Source organism: Rhinoderma darwinii, chromosome 1 (assembly GCF_050947455.1).
Source record: "Rhinoderma darwinii isolate aRhiDar2 chromosome 1, aRhiDar2.hap1, whole genome shotgun sequence".
Lineage (NCBI taxonomy): Eukaryota > Metazoa > Chordata > Amphibia > Anura > Rhinodermatidae > Rhinoderma > Rhinoderma darwinii.
Genome location: NC_134687.1, coordinates 66,012,913 through 66,026,664, shown reverse-complemented (window position 1 = coordinate 66,026,664; position 13,752 = coordinate 66,012,913). Strand labels below are relative to the sequence as shown.

At 44.8% G+C, this 13,752-nt stretch overlaps 1 protein-coding gene across 1 annotated transcript in view; it reads right to left on the bottom strand.

Moving 5' to 3' along the window:
- Positions 1–652: 652 nt before the first annotated feature.
- LIMCH1 (LIM and calponin homology domains 1) overlaps positions 653–13,752 on the bottom strand; it is a 259,769-nt gene continuing 246,669 nt past the window's right edge. Inside the window, exons 31-34 of the mRNA XM_075859422.1 lie at positions 8,097–8,174; positions 7,874–7,982; positions 6,820–6,922; positions 653–3,997 (exon numbers count right to left, since the gene is read on the bottom strand). Of these exons, the coding sequence (XP_075715537.1) occupies positions 3,972–3,997; positions 6,820–6,922; positions 7,874–7,982; positions 8,097–8,174 (316 nt within the window). The 3' untranslated portion in view covers positions 653–3,971. The remainder of the gene's footprint in view (positions 3,998–6,819; positions 6,923–7,873; positions 7,983–8,096; positions 8,175–13,752) is intronic.

The window sequence follows — 13,752 nt, the reverse complement described above, 5'->3', positions numbered from 1 at the left end:
TGCAGTAGGAAGAAGGAAACAAACCATAGCAATTGAGGTGATAAGATGTACAAAATACCGAATAAAACCAGAAAGTAATTGGACCATTTATGAGGCCAAAACAGAAAGCGGAAATTGTTGTAGCTCACAAACAGTGAACATCATGGAAGGGAGGAAACTAGATAAGGACTGGGAGAATGAAGAAGGGGGAGGGGACGGGTAGGTAAGAAGAGTAGGGTTCGGGTCCACTAACAGGGCCTGACATGGGCTGTGTAAACGAGCGCCGATTAACGAGACAGCTCGTTGATTGGTGCTCGTTTGGTCCTTTCACAAGAAGCAATGCATAGGGACGAGCGATCGTTACTACAACCGATCATCCCCAGGTCAACAGCACTTTTTTTGTAGTGAGTGATATCACAGCGATTTTTGTCGCAAGATAAATAGCCCTAGACTAATGTATTCCTATAGACAGAAATTTATTGCTCACTCCAAAAAAAATTCTAGGTCTAGCCCCAGTGTAAAGTGCTGCTGAGCTATCAATATGGAAATAGCTCTGCGGGTGCAACTGCAGGTGAAGTTTCTACAACTTCGTTCAATTTTCTACAATATCACCATATTTTTGGAATAATTATCACAAAAAAAAAATATCACTCGGAGTCTGACGTGTTGTCCAATGTTTTATTTATAAACATACATTTACTATAAAAGCTGTTGCATGTTTTTATTTTTTTCATCTATTTTCCAAATTTCTAGTGTTATATGAACCAAACAGGACATGGGAACCCGACACAACATTGTTCGTCAGTTAAGGCAATATGCACCAAACCAGTTTAACATCACAATAGACAAAATGAACACAGACAGTGGCTGGCTGATGTACCTGGTATCTCTAAACACTTAGCATGGAGCAATAGGATGTCGTAAGAACAGGCCTGTTCTTTTGGTGAAAAACTCATCAGCGCGTTAGTATTAAAAAAAAAAAAAAAACACCAAACATACAACTCCAATAGTACTGGCCAGGTTAGTACTCAGCAACACCAGAAGTACAGCGAATCAAAGATTTCATGTCACTGCCACAAGGGTCAGCAGCACATTGCACACCGATACACTTTGTTAGCAAAATATACAATGTAGTCACACGCTAGCCCCGTAGTCAGTAAGCCTGACTGTAAAATATTATTTATAAGAAGTCACAAGGATGCTGGAAATAGGACAAGTGAATCTGCCTTAAAATCGAACTACACCCACAACCAAAATATGCAGATGTGACTGTAGAACATCCCGATACACCTTCCCCAAATTCTATATTATAGGGGAATAGGAAGTTGAGATATAGTGGCTGTTTGTTGGGGTCATCGCATTGCTGTAGGAGACTGATCACAGGTGCTTATCGTTCCTTGACAAACAAAATAGAGGCACAGGGTTAAGAAAATAGATTTTTGGCTATGTAGTCCTGCAGTGCCTTGTTCTCTCCATGTCACTGGCCGGAAGAGGGGCAGCTAAAGTAGCACTACAGTGGGGAGACCCCTCCAAATAACCCTACATACAAGCTTCCTGGGACATTATGTTTATACATGGGGCAGTTGAGATATTAGGGTTGCACCTGAATGTTGGGGTTTGTAGTGCCGCCTTATTATTCAACTGTCCATTCAAGAGGTGTCGGAAAAGACGGCTGTGATGTAACGAACACATCAATGCACTGTATCAAGTGAGCTGGTAAAGAGACCATAGAAAACCAAAGGCTTACGTTGTGCTGGTGACCGGTTTCTTAAAAGCATGGACTTTCTGCTGTTATGTACATACTGCACCATGTGTTATAATGCAGATAAATATTAAATCCCCTCCAATAAAAAAGCACAGATGAGAAACTAAGCAAGAAATCATCCGTATAGCGTTAACTACAGCCCTGACACAGAACAGAATCCTGGTTAGAAAACGATGACTATACTGGGCATGTTTTGTGCGATGCAGGAATAAGGTATAAAGTCCATAGACACCATGCAAAGTGTAAACATCAGTTATGGAAAACTGGAACCATGCAAAACACAGCAGAAAAAAGAAAAACAAAACTCAAAAACTTTTTTTTTTTTTTTTTTTCATTTACAGCTTTAGGACAAGCCCAGAGCAAAGTTTAGACCCCATCCGGTCTCCCTCACCTTACCTAATAATGTAGCTTTATTGCATCTGTTGCATCGGCAGAATCACGCAACAGTTTTGCATTTTAAGGCACCATTTGTATGTTGCAATATATAGCTAGTGCTGCAGATGTACATGATCAATACATGATAAAGGACCTATCTAGTGACGACTAGGACCACATGCAAAATAATCAGTGCTAGCGCTAAAATAAATACTTGTTACCAGCTTAAGAAGACATATTATTGCAGATGTGTATTCTATTCTCTTACACACACTGGGAAACATAGACACGATACACGGTCTATTACACACTATGGACACCATTGTTTCCAAGGTAGGTCATCCAATAGCCACTTGTGTATATAGGTACAGTTACTTCTTAGGGTGCCATGTGCTAGTACAGGTGTTACCCACCCAGTCTTGTAGTCTTAACCCAACCGGCTCAGGATTCTAACACTATTCCCAAGCTGCTGATCATATGTTTCTCCTTTAGAAAGTGAAGGTCAAGCTGAAACTGCAAATTCATCTGAGGACTCAGGTTACCAGACATTAGAAAATCATATTCCCGAATACATAAACGGTTCTGTCTCCTTTTTCTACACAGCAAAGGTTCACATGAACTTTTTGGAAATAGAGACAGCTAGAATTATCGTCTGTCTCATCAGCATTCAATCAAATATTTCCTAGTGCACGTTAGTTAAGAGACCCGGCTTGTCCTGTACAAATGCCATCGGAATGTAAAGCCCGGCAGTCTTGTCAGTCCACAACGCTATAGATGTAAAACAGTTATCTTTGTGCCAAACCCAATACGCAGTGTAAACACAAATTCTTTTAATCAGTCTATACCTCATTATATAGTGGACAAAGCACCAATGGCCACTAGCACTATCTTCAGTGTGATAGCGCCATCTAGTGCCACAATGAATAAATGCAGCTGAAAATTCATATTTTTACCCACATGTAATGAAACATTAGAAGTCCTGCTCAACATATGACATATGATAAGGCATCAATCACACTAGCATATGCATTCAACACATTCCAATTGTGATTACATTCTATGATCATAGTTTCTATAGAGGCTGAAATAGCAAAGTACTTTTATTGTGCTAGAATGTCTATATGCAATAACATTCACATCCATCAGCTGTGTGCAAAGTTTACAAGTTTCACACAGATACATCACTATTGTTTTTAAATGCTGGAAGGATTGCGTCAGGTGACTTAAGATTGAAGCATATATGTTCCTTGTATCTAAGACTCGTGGCGCACTCAATGTTACCGAAAACTAACCTAAACTTGACGTTTCATCACTTACAAAGCCCATAAGCAATGAAGGTGCAAACCACCAGACTCTAGTAAGCAGGACCTGGAGCCTCTACTTCTCAGGTCTAAGTAGTGTCATTAATATCATGTAAGTATAGAGGTGTTTGCTGGTTACATGTAATGTAACATGTGCGTATGATGTAGCCCTATGAGTAGAAATACAATCAGTTGCACCTTATGTAGATTAAAGAGGGGCACCACTGGGGCAGGTCACTAATCAAAGCCTCTCCCCACAACAGCGTGTGGGGTATTTGTAAACCAGGGCCTGACTTAACTCTTCTTGGCAAATACGCAATACTCCTTTGTGGTGTTTGTTAGACTTATATTTACTGGATTTGTTTTGCAAATGAACATCTGCATATGTTAAGCAAATCGTGTAGTACACCAGCAAACACCACACACAGTTCTCCATTCTCGACATGAGATGAGTGTCAGGATCTCTGCAGGTAAAAGTGATTGTCTGAAGTCCGCCTTCATGGAGAGTGTAAGCTCTTCTCTATGGAAGCTCTTTATGGCAAATGCGGGAATCACAATGGGGTAGGATGGCCCGCTGCTGGAAGAAATGAGGTTTCACATGAGATAACACAATTATTTATTAACCTTATTAAAACACTTGACTATATTACAATTACATATTGGTCTGTGGTCAAGGTATGACATGTGTGTAACATGATTTTTAAAAGTGACAGAAATGAACTGCAGTCTCTTAACAGAGTTCTAAATTTTCAGCAAGGGAGTTTAATTTAAAGCTGTCATATGTGTGGACATGAGGAATAACACTATTTATGACCATTATATGACTTGTATTCTGCATTTGTCAGTGATCCTTGAGATCAGCTCCAAAGCGGTGGAGACAAGCCGCTATGATGTCTCCCATACACTGCACACAGTCAAAAAAAGAAAAATCCTGCAAATCTATTTCTTTGTTGCACACCTTCAGAAGCAGCATGGAGGACATGTTACATCAGTAATGAGCAGTGTAGCTGTTAATCCAGCACTAGGGAAAGATAGAACACTCACTAGAAGCTGCAGAAGCATCTCAGTGTGCCTGTCTTGGTCTTCCTCCAGCAGCTCCCTCCCCTTGCCCATAGACTACTATCTGATCCCTCAGTGCGTTGATAACCCACCTTGAGCAGGTTTTAGCAGTGAATTGAGAATGAACGATCAGTGTAGAAGGCATGGGGAAGGGGAAAAGGTGTTTCACAAGTGGGGAATAAGGCAATTTTCTCTAATTAGATACAGTAAATATATTACAAAGTTTCTTATATTCGCCTGTACTATGGGTTTATGCAACGTTTGTTGAAACTAGTGAACATCTAAAGCGGTATTCCCATAAATAACATTTATCCATTTGATAAGTGATAAATGTTAGATTGGTGGGAGTCTTATCCCCCATTTCCTCTAATATGGTAAAAGTTGAAAGTATGCAGTGGTAGCCAATGTCCAATTACATACAAGGAGAGAAAGGTGATAATTGTAATTTGTGGGAAAACCTCTTTAAGAAGTTGTTCACTTTCTCCCCCTTCCACCCACGTGGGTTACAGTAAACATACTGGTCCCCTTAGGGTATATCCATATGCAGGTATCTGCATAAAAGAGTATAACAAAATGCAAGTGTTTTATTTCCACATCGCTGCATTCCCTTACAGCTATATACAGTGACGTACATAGAAGAGAGAAAGCCCCATAGCAAAAATTTAAATACCCCCCCCCCCCCATTGTGGTGCCGGGTTTTGCCACCCAGCACAGTGGGTCTAGTGTTTGTTTCCCCCTCCACACCCTTTTCATTACTCCTTGGCCAATTACCTGCCCCCTGTTAAGAGGAGTCCTGCACAAGTTATCGACACCTAGTGGTGAAGGGAATGGGCCACCTCTCTCCAGCAGCCCAATAGCAGCTTCATGGTATGCCTCTATGGTACTTATCAGACAACAAGATTGGGTAGACACACAAGCCAAAAATGTACTCCCACTAACTGTGTGGCAATAATTCTATAAAAATAAGAAAAATCGATATTAACGACACGAATATGAAGATATATTTAATTCATGTATTCACAACATACAAAACAGACAATTGTGTGTTAAAAAGTATCCATGGACTGCCAGTAGTAGCGGTATTTATTACAGCCTCAATAATAGGGTAACAGAGGACAAATATTTTCGATTAATCCCCATTTATTGAAAACATTTTTTTCTATTTTTACTTTCCTGAATAATTTAATAGTGGTGTCTTCACTGTAATGCAAACCGCCATCACCCCTGAAGATGCCACTATAGGTGGGGAAACATGTAGGGAGGCTGCATTAGGGATCTTTTCAATTCACAAATCCATGTAAACTGGCCAGACAATCCATAGGTACTTATCTAGGGCAGAGATAGAAGCGAGCATTGAGCTCAGCTTGCTGAATGGGAGGAATGCCTCCATTTTTCTAGGTAGCAAATTCGTTTGACTTAGTGACAATTCCAACGTTCACAACCATAGAGCAATATTAAAAAAATTGTCCCTCTGTATTAGCGTATGATACTATTGGGAGGAATGCCTCCATCTGCTATTTAGCAATCCATTAATCTATGGTACTATTGTATGAGCTTATGGTACTATTGGGTGGAATGCCTCCATTTGATATTTATTAGTCTATCAAATTCTTCAGGAAAGTAAAAATATAAAAATTTTTTTTTCAATAAAAGGGGATTAATCGAAAATATTTGTCCTCTGTTATCCTTTTATTGAGACTGTAATAAATATCCCTAACTAATAGCAGTCCATGGACACTTTTGTCTGTTTTGTATGTGGTGAATACATTTAATATATCTTCATATTAGTGACGTCAATAAAGATTCTTCCTATTTTTATAGAATTATTGCCACACAGTTAGTGGGAGTACATTTTTGGCTTGTGTGTCTACACAATCTTGTTTGGATAATAAACTTATGAATAGTTACTCCCCCTGAGGGTCATAAGAGACCTATCCTGACCAAAAGAAAAATTGTATGGTACTTACACCGTGGCCTGCGTGTACCTGCATACAACATTCTAGGGAGACCAGTCAGTTTGCTTTTGGAATGGTGAAAAATCCCATTAGAATCCCAAGACTGGCAATTTTCTGATCATGTATTAAAATAATATTTACTAATCTTCATGTTCTAATACGGACACATAAGAATGGTCACACCAGCAGAAGGGGATTGGGCTAATATTGTGTCCTGTCCAATCATGTCATTAGGTTAGTAAGGACAGGACGGCATGTGATAAGGACAGTGTTCCGAGAAGAGGAAGGGGATGGAGGTAAGTGGGGATAGAAAAAGGTCCTAACAGTAAAATTAGCATTTGATATTAAATGCAGCTATATATGAGAAAGTGAAAAGAAAACTCACTTCTAGATCTTGCGTAACAATCATTGCAGTTTAATAGGCCATTGCGAATCCTGACGTCTGTTCCAGTAGTTGCTCCACCAAGCTGTCCCTTACAGATTCCACACTAAAAACAAGCAAAGAATGATTACTGAAATACAGAGATGTCCAATCAAGAGGTGCAAAAATATCTCAATCTTGAATACTTTGACAGATTATATCGCTGCAATAACCCAAAACTATGAGTGGCTCACAGTAGATTCTTATTCTTGCAATATAAAACCCTCCAGAACGGGAGCATTAAAAATAAAAACGGTCGAACTGCTGTTCAAGTGGTAACTACCCAAAAATTCTGAGGAAACGTTTTGGGCATCTGTCGAGTGAATGGTGCCCTATGGATACAGTTCTCTGTATTGTGGTGAGCACATCAGATTCTGTTTAGTGCACACTGTGGAGGCATGACAAGTAAAGAGGACCTTTACCTATAGTCTGGTATATAATTAAAGGTTACACAGATGTAGCCATCTTTACCTTGACTTTTAACGCATTAAATACACAGTGGCAAGAAACTTTAACTTAACTTTTTCAATGGCTTTTGTTGTGTAATATCACGCTGCAGCAAGTAATCAGAGTCAAGATAAACTTGGATACATCTTTAACTTTTGCTTGGTTTTCAAGGTCTGCGACTCTTTGGGATGGGTCAGTTTTTACGGGAGTATGATGAAATATCATCCATATTGATGCTTTCACTTGCCTCAGCGATGTATTGCTCGTAGTGCTGTCACTTCTGTGGGCCATGATTGGCCGGTGCAGTCACATGACATGTCGTCAGTAAGGAGGACACGTCACCATGCTCGAGTACACACAGAGTTAGTGTAAGACTCACAGAGACGCAAAGTAGGAAGAGGAAGGAATCACAATGGTATGTTTTTTTTTAGGATTCTTGTTTAATAACCAGAAAAAAAAACCTTCACGTTTTGGACTTGGGTAAAGATTAAGCTCTTGAAACAGGACATCTCATGTCACATGGTCGACACTTTCGTAACAATTACTTTGAAAAACACATAAGAAAACAAACCTTGAAGCACTGGATGTGAAAATACAGGCTGAGTGTTTCAATTATCATGGCTGCCCCCTTGCCAAGAGGAAGTCCACACGTAGAGCACAATTTCTTTCCGCTCACAGACCTTAAAGACAGCAAGTCCAGTGATATAGACAACAAGATCCAAAAAGTTTCAACAGCTTAGTGTCAACTTAAAATAATAAATAAAAAATTATTTTATACGATTGGTCTATGGTACCTGTTGAGTGACTGGCCCAGTGACGTTGGAGATGGGGAGGAGTAGCCAATATCCCCGGGGCTGTCCTGGGAGTCAGATCTGTTTTACAATACAAAATATTATTAAAAGGACAGAAGAAATATAGGAACGCTTAATGGTAAATGTCATCCTTTCCTTTAACTGCATGGAGATTTTCAAACATGCATTCATCATAGGCAATAGTCATCTCCGTTTACTTGAGCAAATCCTCAGTCTTACACAGAATTACTGCTAGATGCCTGTACAGACACAAAGTAGCTTCCTGTTGTCCAGCAAGTCAGATTGACAACCATGGAAATTCTGGATTTTCTGAACGAAGATGGTACTAGTTTTGTTCCTACGTCCTAATAAAATTTGGCCCAAAAACACTGATTTCAGGGAATACAGCTGCAGTGGGACGTATAGCGGTTACACTTCCTTCACTTCTGGGCCAGATGCAAAAAGACATCCTGATGTCTGCAGTGGCGTCTAGGAGTGAAGAGGATTACAAGCAACAGGAAAGAGGAGAGGTGGGTATTTAGAGAGGACACGGGGTACCCGGGAGATTAGCCTGTTTTTCTGGGAGTCCAGGAGGTCTCCTCTTTTTTTGGCGTCTCCCAGACATTTTGGGAAAGTTGGCAAGTGTGCAGTTAATTACACATATTTCAAATCGTTAGGCTGCTCTGGATATGGGGAAAATCATACCAAGCAATCTAGGTATTATGTCCATTGAGTGACCAAATGTACATGGTATACATAACAAACTGCGGATATAGTAGTCTTAGTTTAGGCAGAAAAATATTAATGGTCATTAATTAAATGTAATTTGACCACAAAAAAAAAGGAGTAAATACACCAGAAATATGGCTAAAGCTTGTTCCCCTTCTTTACTATGATATTATATATGTAACATATGTTGCATATTAAAGAGAATGTATGTAGAGCTATAAAAAGGGTCTGCTTTTTTTTCCCAAAGACATTGACACTCTTTTTCTTGGGCTGTGCATGGTATTGCAGCTCAGCCCCATTTACTTTAATGTGATTTAAATGCAATACTAGATACTGATAAAGAAAAATAACCATTATAGGTTTTGCTAATAATCAAGTGCCATTATTATACGCTTATGCTACAAATATGCAGGGGTCTAGCTAGGGGGGGGGGGGCAGGCGGGGCATTTGCCCCGGGCACATCTGACACAGCTGCTGCTACTACAGCAGATTGCTACCGATAGGCGCCCTGTATGCGGGGCGGCTGCATAAGCGATCAGCTGTTTTAATGCGGCAGTCCCAACCTCTCAGGGTCCCCTGTTGCTACGGGGTCGGTGCCGCCCATTACATTTATGCTTGGGGCTGCCACATTCAATTGTATCTGCGTACTCAAGGCGCAGAGACAATTGAATACTATGGCTGAGCAGCTTCCTGCTCTGCCATTACTAGTCCCAGCGCGGGCCGGCATGATGACGTCACTGTCTCAGTCCGGCCTTCCGAAGGGTTCCACCTCGGCGTGGAGAAGGGAACAGACTAGGTAAGTAAATTATTTTTATTTGTTTCTACATGAAGGGGGGGGGGGCTGTGTGGCACCATCTACAGGGGGGCTGTGTGGCATCACCTCCAAGAAGCGGCTATGTGGCACCATCTGCAAGGGGGGCTGTGTGGCACCATCTACAGGGGGGCGCTGTGTGGCACCATCTACAGGGAGGTGCAGTGTGGCACCATCTACAAGGGGGTGCAGTGTGGCACCATATACAAGGGGGTGCAGTGTGCGGCACCATCTACAAGGGGGGCAGTGTGCGGCACCATCTACAAGTGGGGCAGTGTGCGGCACCATCTACAAGTGGGGCAGTGTGTGGCACAATCTACAAGTGGAGGAGTGTGTGGCACAATCTACAAGGGGGCAGTGTGTGGCACAATCTACAAGGGGGGCAGTGTGTGGCACAATCTACAAGGGGGGCAGTGTGTGGCACAATCTACAAGGGGGGCAGTGTGTGGCATAATCTACAAGGGTGAAGTGTGTGGCGCTATCTACAAGAGGGGGGCTGTGTGGCGCTATCTACAGGAGGGGGGCTTTGTGGCGCTACATATAAGAGGGGGGCTGTGTGGCGCTACATATAAGAGGGGGGCTGTGTGGTGCTACATATAAGAGGGGGGCTGTGTGGCGCTACAAATAAGAGGGGGGCGGTGTGACAATATCTACAAGAGGGGGGCTGTGTGTGGCGATATCTACAAAAGGGGGGCTGTGTGTGGCGCTATCTACAAGAGGGGGGTTGTGTGTGGCGCTATCTACAAGAGGGGGGCTGTGTGTGGCACTATCTAAAAAGGGGGAGCTTTGTGTGGCGCTATCTACAAGAGGGATGCAGTGTGGCGCTATCTACTAGAGGGATGCTGTGTGGCACTATCTAAAAAGGAGGAGCTTTGTGTGGCGCTATCTACAAGAGGGGGTGCTGTGTGGCTCTATCTACAAGAGGGGGTGCTGTGTGGTGCTATCTTCAAGAGGGGGTGCTGTGTGGCCCTATCTTCAAGAGGGGGTGCTGTGTGGCCCTATCTTCAAGAGGGGGTGCTGTGTGGCCCTATCTACAAGAGCGGGGCTGTGTGGCGCTATCTACAAGAGCGGGGCTGTGTGGCGCTATCTACAAGAGGGGGGCTGTGTGGCGCTATCTACAAGAGGGGGGCTGTGTGGCGCTATCTACAAGAGGGGGGCTGTGTGTGGTGCTATCTACAAGAGGGGGTTGGGTGTGGCGCTATCTACAAGAGGGAGGCTGTGTGTGGCGCTATCTACAAGAGGGGTGTTGTGTGTGGCGCTATCTACAAGAGGGGGGCTGTGTGTGGCACTATCTACAAGAGGGGAGCTGTGGGTGGCGCTATCTACAAGAGTGGGGGCTGTGTAGTGCCATCTAAAAGAGTGGGGGCTGTGTAGTGCCATCTAAAAGAGTGGGGGCTGTGTAGTGCCATCTAAAAGAGTGGGGGCTGTGTGGCGTTATCTAAAAGAGGGGGGCTGTGTGTGGCATTATCTACAAGAGGGGGCTGTGTGGTGTTATCTACAAGAGCGGGGGCTGTGTGGCGCTATATACAAGAGTGGGGGCTGTGTGGCGCCATCTACAAGAGGGGGCTGTGTGGCGCTATCTACAAGAGGGGGGGCTGTGTGGCACTATCTACAAGGGGGATGCTGTGTGGCACTATTTAAAAAGGAGGAGCTTTGTGTGGCGCTATCTACAAGAGGGGTGCTGTGTGGCGCTATCTATAAGACGGATGCTGTGTGGCACTATCTACAAGAGGGGATGCTGTGTGGCCCTATCTACAAGAGCGGGGCTGTGTGGCGCTATCTACAAGAGTGGGGGCTGTGTGGCGCCATCTACAAGAGGGGGCTGTGTGGCGCTATCTACAAGAGGCGGCTGTGTGGTGCTATCTACAAGAGGGATGCTGTGTGGCACTATCTAAAAAGGGGGAGCTTTGTGTGGCGCTATCTACAAGAGGGATGCTGTGTGGCGCTATCTACAAGAGGGATGCTGTGTGGCGCTATCTACAAGAGGGATGCTGTGTGGCACTATCTAAAAAGGGGCAGCTTTGTGTGGCGCTATCTACAAGAGGGATGCTGTGTGGCGCTATCTACAAGAGGGGGCTGTGTGGCGCTATCTACAAGAGTGGGGGCTGTGTGGTGCCATCTAAAAGAGTGGGGGCTGTGTGTGGCGTTATCTAAAAGAGGGGGGCTGTGTGTGGCGTTATCTACAAGAGGGGGGCTGTGTGGCGCCATCTACAAGGGGGATGATGTGTGGCACTATTTAAAAAGGAGGAGCTTTGTGTGGCGCTATCTACAAGAGGGGTGCTGTGTGGCGCTATCTACAAGATGGATGCTGTGTGGCACTATCTACAAGAGCGGGGCTGTGTGGCGCTACCTACAAGAGTGGGGGCTGTGTGGCGCCATCTACAAGAGGGGGCTATGTGGCACTATCTACAAGAGGGGGCTATGTGGCACTATCTACAAGAGGGGGGCTGTGTGGCGCTATCTACAAGAGGGGGGCTGTGTGGCGCTATCTACTAGAGGGGGTGCTTTGTGGCACTATCTACAAGGGGGATGCTGTGTGGCACTATCTAAAAAGGGGGAGCTTTGTGTGGCACTATCTACAAGAGGGATGCTGTGTGGCGCTATCTACTAGAGGGGGTGCTTTGTGGCGCTATCTACAAGGGGGATGCTGTGTGGCACTATCTAAAAAGGAGGAGCTTTGTGTGGCGCTATCTACAAGAGGGGTGCTGTGTGGTGCTATCTACAAGAGGGCGGCCGTGTGGCGCTATCTACAAGAGGGCCGCCGTGTGGCGCTATCTACAAGAGGGGGTGCTGTGTGGCCCTATCTACAAGAGCGGGGCTGTGTGGCGCTATCTACAAGAGTGGGGGCTGTGTGGCGCCATCTACAAGAGGGGGCTGTGTGGCGCTATCTACAAGAGGCGGCTGTGTGGTGCTATCTACAAGAGGGATGCTGTGTGGCACTATCTAAAAAGGGGGAGCTTTGTGTGGCGCTATCTACAAGAGGGATGCTGTGTGGCGCTATCTACAAGAGGGATGCTGTGTGGCACTATCTAAAAAGGGGCAGCTTTGTGTGGCGCTATCTACAAGAGGGATGCTGTGTGGCGCTATCTACAAGAGGGGGTGCTGTGTGGCCCTATCTACAAGAGCGGTTCTGTGTGGCGCTATCTACAAGATGGGGCTGTGTGGCGCTATCTACAAGAGTGGGGGCTGTGTGGTGCCATCTAAAAGAGTGGGGGCTGTGTGTGGCGTTATCTACAAGAGGGGGGCTGTGTGGCGCTATCTACAAGGGGGATGCTGTGTGGCACTATTTAAAAAGGGGGAGCTTTGTGTGGCGCTATCTACAAGAGGGATGCTGTGTGGCGCTATCTACAAGAGGGATGCTGTGTGGCACTATCTAAAAAGGGGCAGCTTTGTGTGGCGCTATCTACAAGAGGGATGCTGTGTGGCGCTATCTACAAGAGGGGGTGCTGTGTGGCCCTATCTACAAGAGCGGTTCTGTGTGGCGCTATCTACAAGATGTGGCTGTGTGGCGCTATCTACAAGAGTGGGGGCTGTGTGGTGCCATCTAAAAGAGTGGGGGCTGTGTGTGGCGTTATCTACAAGAGGGGTGCTGTGTGGCGCTATCTACAAGATGGATGCTGTGTGGCGCTATCTACAAGAGCGGGGGCTGTGTGGCGCCATCTACAAGAGGGGGCTATGTGGCACTATCTACAAGAGGGGGCTATGTGGCGCTATCTACAAGAGGGGGGCTGTGTGGTGCTATCTACAAGAGGGGGGCTGTGTGGCGCTATCTACTAGAGGGGGTGCTTTGTGGCGCTATCTACAAGGGGGATGCTGTGTGGCACTATCTAAAAAGGGGGAGCTTTGTGTGGCACTATCTACAAGAGGGATGCTGTGTGGCGCTATCTACTAGAGGGGGTGCTTTGTGGCGCTATCTACAAGGGGGATGCTGTGTGGCACTATCTAAAAAGGAGGAGCTTTGTGTGGCGCTATCTACAAGAGGGGTGCCGTGTGGCGCTATCTACAAGAGGGCGGCCGTGTGGCGCTATCTACAAGAGGGCGGCCGTGTGGCGCTATCTACAAGAGGGCGGCCGTGTGGCGCTATCTACAAGAGGGCGGCCGTGTGGCGCTATCTACAAG